The sequence below is a fragment of the Exophiala oligosperma genome, assembly GCF_000835515.1.
Source record: "Exophiala oligosperma strain CBS 72588 unplaced genomic scaffold supercont1.2, whole genome shotgun sequence".
NCBI classification, from domain to species: domain Eukaryota; kingdom Fungi; phylum Ascomycota; class Eurotiomycetes; order Chaetothyriales; family Herpotrichiellaceae; genus Exophiala; species Exophiala oligosperma.
Genome location: NW_015622819.1, coordinates 1,418,413 through 1,434,243, shown reverse-complemented (window position 1 = coordinate 1,434,243; position 15,831 = coordinate 1,418,413). Strand labels below are relative to the sequence as shown.

Below are 15,831 nucleotides of genomic sequence, written 5' to 3'. Positions count from 1 at the left end.
TCGTCGACTTTGTCAATTTCTTCTCTCCTTCATACTCGCCATCGCAACATGACCGCGTGGAAAGTCACTTTTATTCGTACCAACCAAACCTCGGTATATTCAACAGCACATACTTTGTTGGTTAAAATTGAATGGATCCAAAAGGGTAACATGGCGCTAGCTCGACACTGCGGGATATTGTACCAGGAGGGCTATCGATGGGCACGCACGATCCCAACGTCCCAATTCTGGCATCAAAGCTCAACCCCAACCGAGGAGAAAAGTCAAAAGCCAGGCAGACACCACAATGGCGGAAGCGGACGCAGTCGCAGGATCAAGCTTGGAGCCGGAGCCAGAAGATGGTCAGGAGTCTGTCGATGGAGAGGTAGGCGGACAACAACAAGCTTCCGAATAAATATCTATATCCAGAAGTATTGGCGCCCCAAGTAAGTACTGTGGCATGTCGACATGGATGCCCTACGAAGAAAGCACTTTGGGACGGATAGATACTACATGGGAAAAACTGGTGATCCAGATTCTTTGACTCCCTTGTCAAAAGACAAAAGAAAGAAGAAGATGGTGCATTGGCGTCGGGTCCAGGTATTGGAGTGGATGCTTCACTGGCCGATTTTGGTTTTCATTATCATCATCGGTTTCAGAAACCGAACCACAGATCAAAAAGATAGGCTATTCTCTCTACGGGCCAGACCTGTTTTAATTTAGATCCTTTGTGAAAGGTGACGACGGTCAAATGTCAAGCCCAGTCAAAATGTTCCAAGTGTAGATAGACGTCCTTCACGGAACCTTTGATGATATCCAACTGTTGGTCGGCGACGGCGTTGCGAACGTCATTTTGCATCTCGAGTGGACCGCAGACGAACACCCCAAGGTTCTGACTCCATTCTCTAGACCCTTCCTTTGCCACAATATTGTTGAGGTCTGGACGACCCATGTGTGTTTCTACTCCAAGGGCGTCGAGGTCGTCGATAGAGTCTGACATGGATCCCTCTGGTGGCAGCACCTTTTCCATATCCTTTTCATCGAGCTTGGACGTGAATTGGCCTTTGGAGGGCTGTGTGGGAGATGACGACGACTCTAATAGTTCTTCTTTGCCTCCTTCTCCGGTAAAGTATATCTCCACGCTGGACTTGACGGCGGCGAGTGCGGTGTTGTATGCGCCGAGCAGTTCTTGGATCTTACCCAGGTACCACTTGCACGTGGCGCGGTCGCGGGTCGCGAGGACGAGCCTGAGAGAGGGAGCGACCTGGGCGTTCTCCTCCGCCCGGAGGACGCGCTGGACGTGTCTGATTTGCAACTCGACAAAGGGGAGCGTCCAGCCGGCTCCAGAGCCGCCCGCGATGACGACGAGACGGTGGCACTCCAACAGCCTCTGCATGTTGACGCCCCCGTACGGGCCGTAGAGCAGGACCGGCTCCGACGTGCCTCCGGCGGCGTGCTTGGCGAGTCGACCGGTGAACCCGCCCGAGGGCCGGATGTAAAAGTCGACCGTCCTGGAGGAGGACGACCCTTCTCCGCCAACCTTCTTGGCGGGCGAGTGAGGCAATGAACAGATTGTGAATGGGTGGAGGGTGACACCGTGTAGACCCATCGACCGGAAACGAAGAAAGCAGTGTTGACCCGGAACCCAGTCAAAAGCGACCGGCACCGAGACTTGGATCAGACCGTTGGCGGCCAGGGAGATGTTTGCCCGTTGGCCGAACCCGTGTCGGGCAAAAGTCCGGATCTGCGAATACAAAACGCAGACGACGTACAAGACTCCGGTGGCAATGAAATAGTCCCTGTGGTAGAATTGCGTGTCAGTGTCCGCCGGGGGGGTTGGAGGTGTGACGCCTCGTTAGAAGCGACCCTCGTTACTCACCAAGAAGTCAGCGTGTGGTCGCAATGGAAGAAAAAGAAAACCACAAAGGTCACGACCGCGATGAAGTGCATCACTTTGAACGCTTCATACCACATTTTCCTTATTGATCGTTTCAGCAATGCTCCTCTTGCAAACTTGAGAACAACAGGACAAAGACTCACCGAATTGGACTCATGGACCCGAATGTCAACCAGGTCTGGGCGAGCAAGGCCACGACGCCAGTCCAATACACCACACTGGTGTCCCACTGATTGATCATGTCATGCGACCAAATGTCGTTGACGATGAATGGGAAGGTGTGTATGAGCGCTAGGATGTACATGGCATAAGAGATCCAACGGTGGAATACCTGAAGACGAGATTGTGTTAGCATGGTCGAGAAGTTCAGCCTCGGAAGTCGTTTGATTAATACCTGAAGTTTCTCATGCGAGACACCCGTCACGAGGGTGATCATATTGGCCTTTGCGGCGGTTGCACTGATTCATGTCAATATGACTACAGACCCTCAGAAAGAATAGGTCGGGTGTGCCATACAAGACAAAGGGCATGCAAGCCAATGACATCCACCCGGCTCTGGTCGCTATCGGTGGTGAGTCGCCATAGCTCAAGGTCCTCGTGTTGGGCCAGTAGTAAGGCTTTGGAGCGAGGGTCATGCCTACGTTGATATTAGCATTTGGGAATGATATCCTACTTCAACTTTGCTCACAGAAAAAATAGATGGTTCCGGTGGCTGCCAGCAGTAGGAGCCCCAATGGAGGTGAGTTCCATCCTAAGATTTTCAAACGGTACCCTCGATAGGACAGATATCTGAAGCTCGCTGCTACGCGTCGCCAGATGGTTATCTTGTCCCCACTCCTAGTTGGCAACGTGGATGACAGGAAGTGTGCGAAGGAGAAAAGGATAATGGCAGTGAGAAAGAAGGCGATGGTCGGCAACCCGTAGCGGTGATCGGCTTCGTACCTGAATCGTGGTTGTTAGAAGAGACTGTCAGATGTTCTTGTGTCACGAAAAAGACAGTACCAGAAACGCCAGTAGCCTTGCTGATATGTACATTGCTCTGTGTTATTGAGCATGCACATATACTTCCGAGAGGAGTGCAGCGTAATGGGAGAATCGAGCCACGCTACCATGATTAGATCGATTGCGGTGTACGCTCGACGGTCGTGTGAAGAAGTTTTCGCGACCTTTCTCTTGAGAGATGTGTTGATGATATTGTAGACCCCTATATCTCTCTGGCTTGTGATCCGTCTCACCCATTCGGCGAGTATTTGTCAACGGCAATTCGGCATCGCATGCATCCTCGATATACGTATCCCGGTGAGTTATCCATCGCTAGCATGAGTGAATGGCTGGCCACGAACGACTTTCCCAGGGATGGTAAAGTATTGTGAGCAAGTTTCCACCCTGAGCAAGTTTCAGGCGACCTATAGCGTTACTTGCTCACCGGAATTATGGAGTCGCTGATTGGGTCCAACAACGGTATGAATGGACGACCTCGAAGTGCTGGACGCTGGATAAGACTGACAAGCATCTCTTTTTCAAACTTTATCATCTCTTCATACAACTCGAATGTGCCTTGCCTCCGTCTTGCAGTATACCACAAACAATCAACCGTTGCACAGAAAATCACAATGGATATGTCGGGTATGTCATCGATGACGAGCATGGCAGGCTCACCAACTTCGACAATGGCAGGGAGTGCCATGAGCACTGCCAGCTCCATGAGCAATGGGGGAACCATGATGATGGGTATGGAAGACATGATGATGGTCTTCTTTTCGGGAACCAAAACACCCTTGTATTCCACAGCATGGACACCTGCGTCCACGGGACAGTACGCTGGCACATGCATATTCTTGATTGTTCTTGCCGTCATCTTTCGAGCGATCCTTGCCATCAGAAGTGTCTTTCCCCGAGACCGATACAGTGCGACCTTGTTAGGGCCGGACCATGACAAGTTCAGTGCTCGCACCATCGAATTCCCCACGCGAGGAATACAAGCCCGGCCTTGGACGGCACATGAAGCTGCATCGAGAGCTGTGCTCGATGTTGTTTTGGCTGGAGTGAGCTATTTGCTGTAAGAATTCATCGATATATACTACACCAGATTGGATGACGGCTGACCCTGAAGCTAGGATGCTCGCAGTCATGACCATGAACGTCGGCTATTTTCTCAGTATCCTGGGAGGAACTTTCCTAGGGAGTTTCGCATTTGGTGGCTGGACAGGAGCAACCAGTCATTGATTGAGTTGAACCATAATGCTTTTTACGATACTTATGATGAGCTTCCCGGCGCCGATGACTTCTGTCAAAAGAGCCGGACAAGGTTCTGCCAATGGGTTTCAGTCACGTCAGCCTGACATGACAATAAGCCTTCAGTGGTGCCAATAGTCCCAGTGCTGTAGAGATTGGAACAGAGTGAGCCATAAACCTCGTGAAGGTTGCTGATGGCGATAAAACTGAGGAACAGATTCGTGTCATGGTAAAAGGAAGAAATTGTTCACAGTCTGACGATTCCCTGATCGGTCAATTGTGACGAAAACTTCTTCAACCACTCGATTGACTTCTTAAGATACTCAATCATTGTATACCCAATTGCTGTAAATATTATGCCTGGATACTCACCGACTTACCTAGGCTTCAATCACGCTAGTTTTCAGGGCGGACATCGTTAAGGTGTCGATTACCGCCTTGAATCATCCTCAATAGAGGTGAACTGACGTCTAAAGACATGAAAAACATAGATTCTTCCTTATACCACCAAAGTTATAATATCTAACGAACCAACTTCGAGTTCATTCCAACGATGGCTCGCGCAATATCCCAATCGCCACCCTGACCAACCCAATCCGTTACTACAATGCCAGTGGACCAATCTCCATCTTTGACACGGCCTTGATCTTCCAACATGTGGTTCTGGCACAGATGTGCAGTGACCGCAGGATTGACCTCAGCCGCGATCTTCTCTGGCCAAGTCCCGACTTTCCAAAAGTTACTTGCGCTCAAAAAGTTCACGTAGAGAGGATTTTTCTTGTCTCCCTGAGCCTGGACATTTCCACGTTCGAACTTACAACAGCCACTACGCTCGAGATGGTCCCTCGCGTACTGGATCTTCTTCTCGATCGTTGGTTTCTCGAGGACCTCGTAGAAGTCCTGGACGCAAACGTCACCGGATGGACACATGGCGTTGGGTGTGTTGTCCGCCCAGATTTGGGCGTCAATGCCCCAACCGCGTCCATCCCATTCCTTGCGGAGTGGTTCTTCCAGCACGAACCGACGCAGGAGGACGATGCGTCCTCGAACCTCGCCCAATGAAGGGACACGGGGTTCGGTGAACCACTCACGTAAATTGGTGTAGTGATTCTTGAGGATGCGTGACAATTGCTCGTCGGTTCCTTTGCCGGTGCCCTCGCGTTTCAGCGAGAGGATCAGTGTCTCACTAGGATGATCCTTCAAGAACTGCAAGATGGTGTTGTAGAGGTCTCGGAAATACTTGGTCCCCGACAAAGCTATTGGAAATGCAGCATGGACGAGATGCAGCTTGTCTGAGTTCGGATCGTACGGCTCTGGTACTTGGACGCGGATGTCGAAGAAACGAACACCATTTTCCAACTGTTCTTTAGGCGAGACAGCCTGGCATCGCACCGAGGGTGGTGCATTGTGGTGTGTCGGAGAGTTGTGCGTGCCTGGGATCGACAACGCACCTAGAGGTGTCTCGTCTGGCAGTTCCTTCATCCACGCCTCCAAGTTCGACGTGTTGAACAGTGCGACGTAGGACGAGTCAGGGAGATAAATGCCAGTAAAGCGCATTTTGGGGTTCGGCGCCAACGCGACCAAGGATGCAGTTTCTTTCGTCGGCACCGGACAGTACATCTGATGCTTGCCTCCGAGATCAGTCTGGAACGTTAGCCTGAGTCGTTCATTGGGCTTGTTGATGACAGCCTTGATATCGGTGGGCACGACGGTGAATGGTGGTATTTTGATCGAGACGTCTCTTGTTGCAAAGGGTTTGGCATCAGCATCGATCTTTGGCACTTCTTTCCTTGTGGTGCTGTTCGTCAGGCCAATGCTGTTGGTCACCGAGGCCAGCGACATTGTCACGTTTTGCATCTGAAACCCCTCATCTGGAGCAGGGTCGAAATGCTCGACCAACACTAGAGTCAGGGGATTGTTGCTGACATTGCGAATGGTGACGTTGGGAGCCATGATTGCAGTTTGAGGTTTGCGCTGGAAGATCGGAAAGAAACTCATCAAACAGCAAAGGAGAAATACACAATTATGAGACGATCATGAGCTCACTAGTAGTAAGGTACGCCGAGTTGGCATGGCCACGCAATAGCTGCAGTTCAGCTGAGCTTGTTGTCGATGATGTCGACTAAAAAGCTTGGACTTCAGCTCGAGTTCAATAGACTGGACCCTGGGAAATCCGGAAAAGTACAAGCCTTGGAGGGGCTATAGGGGGTTCGATTTGGAGGAGGGGCCTAGCATCATCATCATCACCACCAACCACTGATCATCATTGCTCGCTTCAAGCGCCAATCCCTGCTTACAACTATTGCTTATGGCTTCTCTTCTCAGTCCTCAAGATCACAAAATTTGACATCCGAACAGGCCGGCGGCGTTTCAGATCATGGCAGCCTTACTTTTACTTCGGCCGTCTCACCTTAAAACATAGTTTCACACGGCCCGGCCAGTCCGAGGTCGGTGCTCAATGTCTCTTTATCTCCTTCGCAGCCAGTTTGTTACATTTTTTCTTGGCATAAATTTGTATGAGAAAGTCCACTATATTACTCCGTATTACACTTCAAGACACAATTCCTTTACAATATTAATAAAGAAACCATTAGAATAAGTCTAAATAATCTCTTAGAAGATACTAAAGAATATATAAATATAATAAAATTTAGAAGATTTCGCAAAAAGGATAGAAATCCTTGCGCATAATTGAGTTGAGACCTTTAACTAGAAGCTTTAACTACATTCTTAACTAAATGATGTTTAGGCACGTCCTCTAGGCATACATTAGTTAAGAAGAAGAAGATGCCAAGAACAATTGTAATAAATTGGCTGCAGAGGAGATACATACTGTACTGGGAAAGGATGGAGATGTCTCCTAGTGGCCGTTGATTGGCTGTGGCAAGTGTGTGCGCGGGACGATGTGAGTGTCTTGGTCAAGGCATTAGAATGAGTAGATAGTAACAAGCATAGCACACACGGAGGTGTGCAACTAGGCCCCTAGGCAATGAGATGAGTCTTCTTTTCCTTGAGTATGAGTGCGCTGTTCCCTGGTGGCTGTGAGCCCTAGGTGCGTGATGCTGAACGAGTAACGCACTCACCCCGTGGCCCTGTGAATGTCGAGTGCGCCTGTACAGACACAGGTGGCTAGGACGACTAAGCGGCGAGTGCTAACGAGTCTCTGAGGTCGACGAGGACGTCGACATTGTCTACAGGACGCTGCAGGATCGCAGCGTAGGTCACAGAAAGGGTCTTTACGGATCAGGAAGACCTCTGGGTTCGAGGTTTGTTGTTGTTGCGGTTACAGACTAGCCCTGTGCGCACCTGGTGCTTCCCCGTTTACTCCTGTTATAATACTTTGAGGTGACTGACTACAGGTGGTCATTTCTTGGAATGCTCATATCTTCAAAACAAGATGATTAATGGTACCAGGAACATAGAAAGTTGTCGACATTATTCGTGCCAAATAGAAGATCGAGAAGCGATTATATTCTTCAGCCGCAAACACGAGTTGTACATTTCTAGGGCTGAACTAACGTGCTATCATGTTGAAGGTCCTTTTCTTCGGCTGACCCGTGGACATAACCTGCGTCGCCGTCCAAGTCATGGCCACCTGGTCGAGATTCAATCTCCAACTTCGGTTCCATGGCGATGGTTGGCCCCGAACCTTCGTGTCTACGATGTGGAGGGATGAAAACCTCGTAGTATCTCGGGAAAACAAAGCCCAGGATGATAAGAACCATGCAGATATTAGCGACGATAAAGCCGGTGATCATCAGCGGATCATATCGCAGAGTGTGAAATTCCGGATAGGCGAAGCTGAGAATAATGGCGAGAACGGGGCCACTGACATATCGAAGGAGAAAAGGCCAGAAAGGAGGAATCTTCCAGTTTCGTCCTGATCCGACTATAATGTTGAGATCACGCCTAAGTTGGTTTCCCTGGAAGATTGATCAATAAACGAAGAGCATGCAAAGAGTAGGGACACGTACTGAGTAGAATGCCAAGTACCAGAAACGACTGAGGAAGACATTTCGTTTCCAGAAGCCTGCCGCTTTCACTTCTGGAGACTTTGCAAGAAAGACCGACACGACGGCAAGTACCGCGTAGAAACCAATTCCGGCGCCGGCGCCGGCTCCAGGGTTTCCAATGCCATGTGCAAGGGATATACCAAAAACCTGTCCACCAAAGTACCCGACGTTGTAGACCGTAAAGGCAACGAGGCCCGTCTGATCGACAACATCTCTCCAGCGGTAAACGGTTGTTGCACTGACAACTTCGGACCACACCACAAAGATCAAAGCCACGTTGTTGACCCATCTGTCAATTCCGTCGAGGAGGTAGTATCCAAACTCGGTGCAGTAGGGCAGACACATGAGGAATGAGAGCAACGTAAGACCAGTTACAATCACAGGTCTCGAGTACTTGAGGCCGGAGTCGACAAGCAACGTGGCAACTGCGTCCAGCATAACGAAGGCCGAGCTGAAGCCGAGAACTACCAGTGTGAAGAACAGCAAGATTGCCCACCAGTTTGCACCTGGCATCTGCAATACGGCTTCCGGCAGGGTGAGGAAGCCGACGACAAAGGCACCAAGTCGAACGCCATCCTGTGGCCAACGTCGAAGATAGCCCACAATGCCAAACACTGCAAAGGCAGCAAAGTTCTCGAAGAGGACGTTACTGCCACAGATCAAAAATGCATCCATCACGGCATTCGAGTGTTTGGCGTTGTACGAGGCGTAGGAGGTGAAGTAGCCAAATCCAATTCCAGTAGAGAAGAAGACCTGGCCGACGGCAGTTTGCCATACCGTCCCGGAAGTCAGTTGCCCGCCTCGCCAAGTCGCCCACAAAAGACGGACGCCCTCTCCAGCATTGTCCAGCGAGAGACTTCGACCGACAATGATGATGGTGGTGATGATCGGCAAGCCCATGGTGAAATAGACCACTCGTCCAGTCATGCCAACGCCTCGAAAAATCGAGATCCAGATGAGGAACCAGATGAAAGCAGACCATCCGACGGTCTCCCCTATCAGGCTGATATCAGGGTACTTGGTGAAAGCGACGACGGACTTTCCGTCGGAACTCAGACTGCCCGCAATAGGGTCTGGGTTCCCGATCACATCGTTGTTGTAGAAATCCTCGATCCTACCCTCCCACGGTAGCGGGCTTCGGAAGGAATTGCGGAAGTAGTTCATGATCCATGCGAGATTGACGGTAAAGTATTGTACGACGATGAAACTGACAAGGACAGGGCCCAGACCCACACCTTTCAGGCGATGATTAATGTTGGAAAATGCGATCAATGATCCGGCACGGTATGCCTGGCCGATTGATATCTCGAGGATAAGAGCAGGAATGGCGATCAGAAAAACAGCCAGCAAATATGGAATGAACCATTGAAGGCCATAGTTGTTGTACACAACGGACGGATAGCGGAGGAGGTTTCCTTGCCCGGCACAACCACCCATTGCGGCCAGCAGGAATGCCGCCCGTGAAGGCCACTGATCGCGTCCATCATCCGATTGTTTGGGGGGAGGAGCAAACCAGACCGCCGCCTTCCTGAGATATTGGACAATTGCCATGTTGGATGGGCTTAGAGTAATTTTTTCGAAATAAAACCAAGAAACGCCCCAAAAATCCAACCACGCGACTGGAGACGACGTGCTTTATACTGGCCAGGGAGGGAAGAGAAGTCGTCATGACCCTGTTGTCGATGAAATTTCAACCGTACCTACCGTTACAATCCCACCAAACTTGATTTAGATTGCGTGCTCCTACCTGTGACGAATGCCAAGTGGTAGAGAACCATTTTCACCCGTGTTGACCTATTGTTCCGATGCGTGACGGAGTGCAGGACTATCAAGCACATGGCTGGCCTACTTGGCACGGAAAGGCGGGAATGGATGGTGGGCGCCGTGCACAAGGCGCGAAGGCCAAGGGGCGTTCTCCGCTGTTCTAAAGAGTCTTGGTATAGTTTGAAGAGTTGTAGCAGGTCGAGAAAATCTCTGGGCACATATCGGCGCGTCGGTGCCAAGAATTCCGCCCCCCTCGAGGACTTGGCGAATATTCGCGAGGTTACAGTGGAAAACCTGGTGTGCATAGACAACTATGAGTGTATTCAAAGAAGAGTGGCGTCGAGTGCAGGCTGTCGTATCAGGGCAAGGACATTAGCAAGGGAGTCGTATCGTACTGGCTGAAGCTTGAACCAACGGGAGTTGCCCGACATTGGGAGTAAGAAGAAATGGACTTCTGCTGGGACTTGACGTGTCCCGATCGAACGGCGCTGCACCGCTTAATACATACCCGTCCTTAGTAATAAATTTTCGTTTCCATGACCAAAATGTTCATCAAGGTAAATGTGAATGTTTTCCATGAGGGTTGAAGGATTAGCATAAGTGGCTAAGCATGAGCTCATGGGAATTGCGCTGATCAATTCGATTAAGGCTACCCGAAAAGGGCTTTAAGATATCACCGTTCAACCACTTGAATCTATATCAATACTACGAGTCGTCGAGAATAGCTTTGTGGACATTTGTATTGGCATGTCTCCGTGTATTCTCGGTTTGCTGCCACGTTTCCCGGTTGTGAATACGCTTCACATGCCGAAACCACATTGAATATCTGTAGAAAATATTTGACCTCATTTGCTCGTATTACCGCCTTCATATTCTTGTAGATCACCCAATCTGCAGAAGACGTCGACGTGCCCTGCGTCTGTGTGCTCATGAAGATGCTTCCCCTGAGACGTGATTGAGTATACGGCATCGCTTCCATCCACATCTATTGTATGCGACCCTGTGGAAGTGACTCCACGGCGTAGGGATGTTTGTTTCAAATGTCGTTTTCTCGAGATCCTGTGGCAAAAGGCAACACTGTAGTCCCGGTGCAAACATTCCTTTCGTCTGAGATCCGAAACGTGGGTGCCATCACATTCGATCGACCATTTCGTCTCGAGCAACGCTCACGGACTCAAGGTTTATTTAGTACTTTGTTTTCCTGTCCGAGGTCCTTCCTGCATCATGCTCCAGCACTTCCACTGCTAATCACTGTGTCGGACAACCTTCTTCAAGTCCCTTTTCATCCAGGTCAGGCATTCCCATACCGGGGAAAGGATTGGCAACAAGATCCTCGGGAGGGGCGCCTTCTGCCTGCATCGCTTGCATTTTCTCCCACACGAACTCTCGACATTTAGAATCATCATCACTGTAATCTTTCTCTTCGAATTTGTTTACAATCTCATTCACAATGACCTGTTGTCTCGAGAAACGCTCGTACTCGTCACTCGGCAATTTAGGCTTGTTTTGCTCCAGCCATCCTGGGTACTTCGTACTGAGCTCTTTCATCGGGTCGTAGAGCATGTCCTTGTTTGTGAGCTGTTCCATCATACCGAGAAACATTTTAGACAGGTCGCCATCGCCCTGGCCACCAGCACCTTCGGCATCCAAGGCGCGCAGCATTTCCGCTAGCATATCCTCCTCCGACTTAGAGGATTGCGCCGTCGCACTACTTGCAGCTGCCGAAGAAGACTCCATGCGGGCCATCGTCTTGCGGATAGTGTCTTCGAACGAAGAATTCGTTGCTTTGCCCTTGGAAGAGCCAGGTCGTTTGGCCTTTTCGGGACTTTGGGACTGTGACTCACTCTCCCTTCTCACGCGCTCGTTCACCGCAACGTCCTCGACCCTAGATCCAGTGTCCTCGCCTAGTATGGCCTTCAAGAGATCTTCGGGCTGAATGCCTTCAGACTCCATCTTCTGCGTAAACTCCTCGAGCTCACGACCCATTTTTGCGATGTCTTCTGGCGAGGCTGCCGAGGCGGCTGGGTCGGCCGAAAACTTGGACATGACTGTAGACATTTCGGCAGTGAGGCGAGCCATGAACTCTTCCTCGGACTCATTCGGTTTGGGACCTTCTGGGATGGGAATGTCAGGAGGGAGAGAGGGTTCATCGTGCGTCGCTGCGGCTGGTCTGCCTGGGCCGGAGGATGAAGGTGCGGGATCGGATTGAGGTTTGGGCTGCGCTAGGGATGCGGCTGAGAACTGATCAAGAACATCTGGAGGAGCATTAGTATGTCGGTGTGCGCAAGGAAGAAACGTTGACCATTGTACCATCGAGATCGTCAAAGTCTGGGTCCGAGTCAGCATCGGCGCTGGCTTCAAGAGGCTTCTGTGTCGCCGTAGCTGTATCTTCAGAGGAGTGCTCTGCCCGTGGCGGTGATGGCTGCGGTGGTTCCGCCATATTTTATAGAGTTATGAAGTATGTTGTGCTGTTGCCGTCCGTGGGAATGAGCCTCCTCGTCCAAATCGCAGGCTGGATGGAATCTTACTGTCGATGGAGCAAGTCGAGCTACCAAAGGGAGGATGTACGAGATTCGAGGACGAATAGGTGAGGATGGGCTGACAGGATAATGACCAACAATTTATCTCGCTATATCATCGACAAAATGGAACAAACTCAGGCGGGCATTACTTGTAGTCGTAGGCTGGAGATGGTCCCCGCAGGCCGAGGTACCTACTTTATAACTGACGAGGCCAATACACCTCTTTTGCATTAATGACCACCTACCTTCGGATAAGAACCTAGGTAAATAGCATATTTTTTCTTGTCGAATTACATCTTGCGGCCGTTTTCGTCTCGGGTCAACCAAATCATCGACATGATCGGGGCAAATGAAGCGAACTCCATTCTGGCCATCGTCATACTGGCACACGAGTTCTAGAACTTCGAGGTGGTCGGGTTTGTCTTCTCCCCGGCTGCTCTCGACCCAAAAACCCAAAGGTGACCCCCTACGCGTACTCTTCTGCGGCTCCGATTCATTCAGTGCGACCTCCTTGACGGCCCTGCATGCCTTTTCAAAAACACCGCAAGCCAACATCGCCTCCATTGATGTTCTCACGAGGACAGACAAACGAAGTGGTCGAGGTCTAAAGCACGTCAATAGTCCACCGATCAAGCATGTCGCCCAACGACTTGACCTGCCCGTTCATCAAATCGACACCTTTAGAGGGTGGAGTTCACCGGAGTACCAAGGCTTGAATGGACGGATTAACCTGGTGGTAGCTGTATCCTTCGGGCTGCTCATCCCTCGAAGGATTCTCGATATTGCAAAATACAATGGTCTGAATGTGCATCCCTCAATGCTACCGGACCTGCCAGGAGCTGCACCAATTCAATGGTCCATAATCTATGGCAGAACGACAACGGGAATCACGGTACAGACATTACATCCATCCAAGTTCGATCAAGGGACAATACTTGACCAGACTCCTGCTCCCGGCATCGAGATCCCCAATCCTCAAAGTATTACGACTCCGCAACTCATTGACTTGTTGGCGCCCTTGGGAGCAGATATGTTGGTCAACGCAATTCGGCACAGACTGTACATCCCGCCGCAGACTCCCATCCGCGACCAAGAGAATCCGGAGGAGGTTGCAATGGCTCCTAAGATCACTGCCCAGATGAGAGTCGTTGATTTCGCCAAATTCACGGGTACTGAACTACTACGGCGAAACCGAGCCATCGGACCTCTACAGGTTTTCATCAAGAATGACGATGCGATGAAGGACACGATCCGCATCAAAATATCCGAGGATGCGCGATTTGCTACCGCCTCTGACATCCCAGAAGGGTTGAGAAGCTGTGCCGACTCCATCCCAGTGGGCGTTCCTTACGCAATTATACCGAAAAGCCAAGATCCGATTGAAAGTGATAAGCCTTTGTTGGTCAACACTCTCGCCACAGATGGCGAGGGTAGACAACTTGTGTTTCCTCACATGACTGTCGCTTCTATGGGAAAATCTACTGGTGCCGCAGCCGCTGCTCGCACCGTAGTCTTCCTGAGAGCAGAGAGTGTCGGAGACTTTTGTCTGCAGGTCTCTACGCGGCCTTTTGAATTGCCGGAGATCCACACCGCATAAGAACAACCTATACACCGAGATTCGCAGAAGCCATCTACCTGATGATAACGCCGGCATCTGGAAATGTTCAGCGCTATACCCGTCCAAATAGGTTTTTGACCTACCAACTACAATTTGCTGGCCTGTGATCGAGGTGTTCTTTGCAGTCGAGATGAATGAGTCGGCACAGTCATCCAGATATGTCTTGTCAATGGTTAGCATGTCGTGGAAGGGCAAGAAGAGAAACCCACTTCATGTTTCAAGGCAGCTGCATTAATCGTCTGCTGTCGTCGGTCCTCAGTGTACCTCATACCCTGCTATTGTTAGCGGTCGAGACTTTGTTCTAGTTTGGACTATACTTTCCCAATCTGTGAGCAGAAGACCTGGCAAAATTGCGTTGACTCTTATCTTCGGGCCTTGGGTCGAGGCGAGGCATTTCATCATGTGAACACCGGCGGCCTTGGTCACAGCTACTACATGTTAGAAGGCCAGGCTGAACTGAGGAAGTCTTGACATACAGTAGCCCATGCTACTTCCAGCACAGCTAATACCCTTGGATATGTCAGCTTGGAGACTTGGTGGTCTCGACAGTTTCCTACCGCAATCGATGAAGAAATGAGAAATACTCCTCCATCCGGGTTGGCATTGAAGAGCGGTGCAACCTCCTGCATCAGACATAGTTGTGACATGACATTCACGTGCCAACACTGCTGAGATGAGCTTGGATATTGAACATCACAGCGGTAGTCTGTACCTTGTCCCATTCATCGTGGCTGAGATCGTTAATGTCTCCAAATTTCGCAAATCTAGTCCAGCCAGCATTGTTGACGAGGACATCGATTCCACCGAGTTGTTTCACGGTCTCCTGGACCAGCCGAGCACAATCTGCTGCGACTCCGACATCCTAAGAACCATGTGAGCTTTGCTCGATACATGTCAAGTAGACCACAAGACCCACCCCTTGGACAATGGCAGCCTTGACACCGAAGTCCTTCGTGCACTTTCCGGCAAGCTCTTCTGCTTTGTTCTTTGCGCTTGCATAGTTGATCATGAGATTTGCACCCTCTGCAGCAAACTTTTCGCATATCACAGCGCCTAGGCCTCTGCATCATAATGAGGACTCTGTTCGATGATTTCTTGAGGGGTTATACCTAGATCCACCAGTGACCAAGACATTGCGACCTTTTAGGCTGTAGGGCATGGTGCAAGATGATAGTGATGATTCAATATTAAAATTTCTAGAGTAGACTCCTTCCGATAACAAAGTATATATCTCTGGAGAGAAAATAACACCAAGACAGCAATGATACAGGAGACTACTCTAATAATGAATAGTATTTGTGGCACGTCGCGGGGCTCCGGCCAAGGTGTTCAGTATTATACCTGAACCCCGTGGTCGGCATCCGTCTAATACATGATGCGGGACAAGTGCCGAGATCCGCAGTGCCAAAGCCGCATAAAAAAGCCGTGTCTTGCCGCGGTCATTCGTAGATTCATTCTCCAGCAGAGGTTTATCATCAACGCTGCTGGCTTCTCCTGCGATACCCAGTCCTCGAGGTAAGGAAGGCCGTTGAAGGTGCAAGGATTGGATCTCGAAATGAAGTACGGAGGAGTCGATCTGATACACACAGGAGAGCTCATCAACTCGTGCAACACAACTCAAGCAAAAATGATCTTGCTTGGGGCCTTGAAGGGTTGCAAAATGGATGCTGTTGATGGACATAGGGCAAGGTGCAAGATTGAATCAAGTTGAATCATGATTGTCGTGGGCAGAAATATCTTGGGCGGTGTAAGTAGTTGAAAGGCTGATTGCTTTCGTCTCAGACAGACGTGGCAGTAGCCATG

At 50.2% G+C, this 15,831-nt stretch overlaps 6 protein-coding genes across 7 annotated transcripts; 2 read left to right on the top strand and 4 right to left on the bottom strand.

The window, feature by feature from the left end:
• Window positions 1-481: 481 nt before the first annotated feature.
• Window positions 482-3,180, bottom strand: PV06_01980. 2 transcript variants are annotated; one of them, XM_016402619.1, is made up of 7 exons: window positions 2,879-3,180; window positions 2,565-2,818; window positions 2,393-2,513; window positions 2,271-2,334; window positions 2,020-2,207; window positions 1,859-1,957; window positions 482-1,778 (listed from the first exon to the last, which is right to left on the bottom strand). In XM_016402619.1, the coding sequence occupies exons 1-7, from the start codon at window positions 2,986-2,988 to the stop codon at window positions 734-736; spliced, it is 1,881 nt and encodes a 626-aa protein (XP_016266516.1). In that variant the 5' UTR covers window positions 2,989-3,180; the 3' UTR covers window positions 482-733. The 2 variants fall into 2 exon arrangements, with proteins under 2 accessions (XP_016266516.1, XP_016266517.1); XM_016402620.1 differs by having other exon boundaries at window positions 2,271-2,513.
• A 204-nt stretch (window positions 3,181-3,384) lies between these two features.
• PV06_01979 (uncharacterized protein) lies at window positions 3,385-4,747 on the top strand. Its single transcript, XM_016402618.1, has 2 exons — window positions 3,385-3,935; window positions 3,994-4,747. The coding sequence occupies exons 1-2, from the start codon at window positions 3,490-3,492 to the stop codon at window positions 4,100-4,102; spliced, it is 555 nt and encodes a 184-aa protein (XP_016266515.1). The 5' UTR covers window positions 3,385-3,489; the 3' UTR covers window positions 4,103-4,747.
• Window positions 4,577-6,167, bottom strand: PV06_01978 (uncharacterized protein). The gene has a single exon (XM_016402617.1). The coding sequence runs from the start codon at window positions 6,107-6,109 to the stop codon at window positions 4,634-4,636; it is 1,476 nt and encodes a 491-aa protein (XP_016266514.1). The 5' UTR covers window positions 6,110-6,167; the 3' UTR covers window positions 4,577-4,633.
• Window positions 6,168-10,518: 4,351 nt separating this feature from the next.
• Window positions 10,519-12,548, bottom strand: PV06_01977 (uncharacterized protein). The gene is made up of 2 exons (XM_016402616.1): window positions 12,199-12,548; window positions 10,519-12,143 (listed from the first exon to the last, which is right to left on the bottom strand). The coding sequence occupies exons 1-2, from the start codon at window positions 12,326-12,328 to the stop codon at window positions 11,137-11,139; spliced, it is 1,137 nt and encodes a 378-aa protein (XP_016266513.1). The 5' UTR covers window positions 12,329-12,548; the 3' UTR covers window positions 10,519-11,136.
• A 114-nt stretch (window positions 12,549-12,662) lies between these two features.
• Window positions 12,663-15,062, top strand: PV06_01976 (uncharacterized protein). The gene has a single exon (XM_016402615.1). The coding sequence runs from the start codon at window positions 12,760-12,762 to the stop codon at window positions 14,005-14,007; it is 1,248 nt and encodes a 415-aa protein (XP_016266512.1). The 5' UTR covers window positions 12,663-12,759; the 3' UTR covers window positions 14,008-15,062.
• PV06_01975 (uncharacterized protein) lies at window positions 13,743-15,297 on the bottom strand. The gene is made up of 8 exons (XM_016402614.1): window positions 15,138-15,297; window positions 14,945-15,089; window positions 14,741-14,890; window positions 14,586-14,693; window positions 14,505-14,538; window positions 14,238-14,456; window positions 14,112-14,190; window positions 13,743-14,064 (listed from the first exon to the last, which is right to left on the bottom strand). The coding sequence occupies exons 1-6, from the start codon at window positions 15,185-15,187 to the stop codon at window positions 14,284-14,286; spliced, it is 660 nt and encodes a 219-aa protein (XP_016266511.1). The 5' UTR covers window positions 15,188-15,297; the 3' UTR covers window positions 13,743-14,064; window positions 14,112-14,190; window positions 14,238-14,283.
• Between the last annotated feature and the right edge of the window lie 534 nt (window positions 15,298-15,831).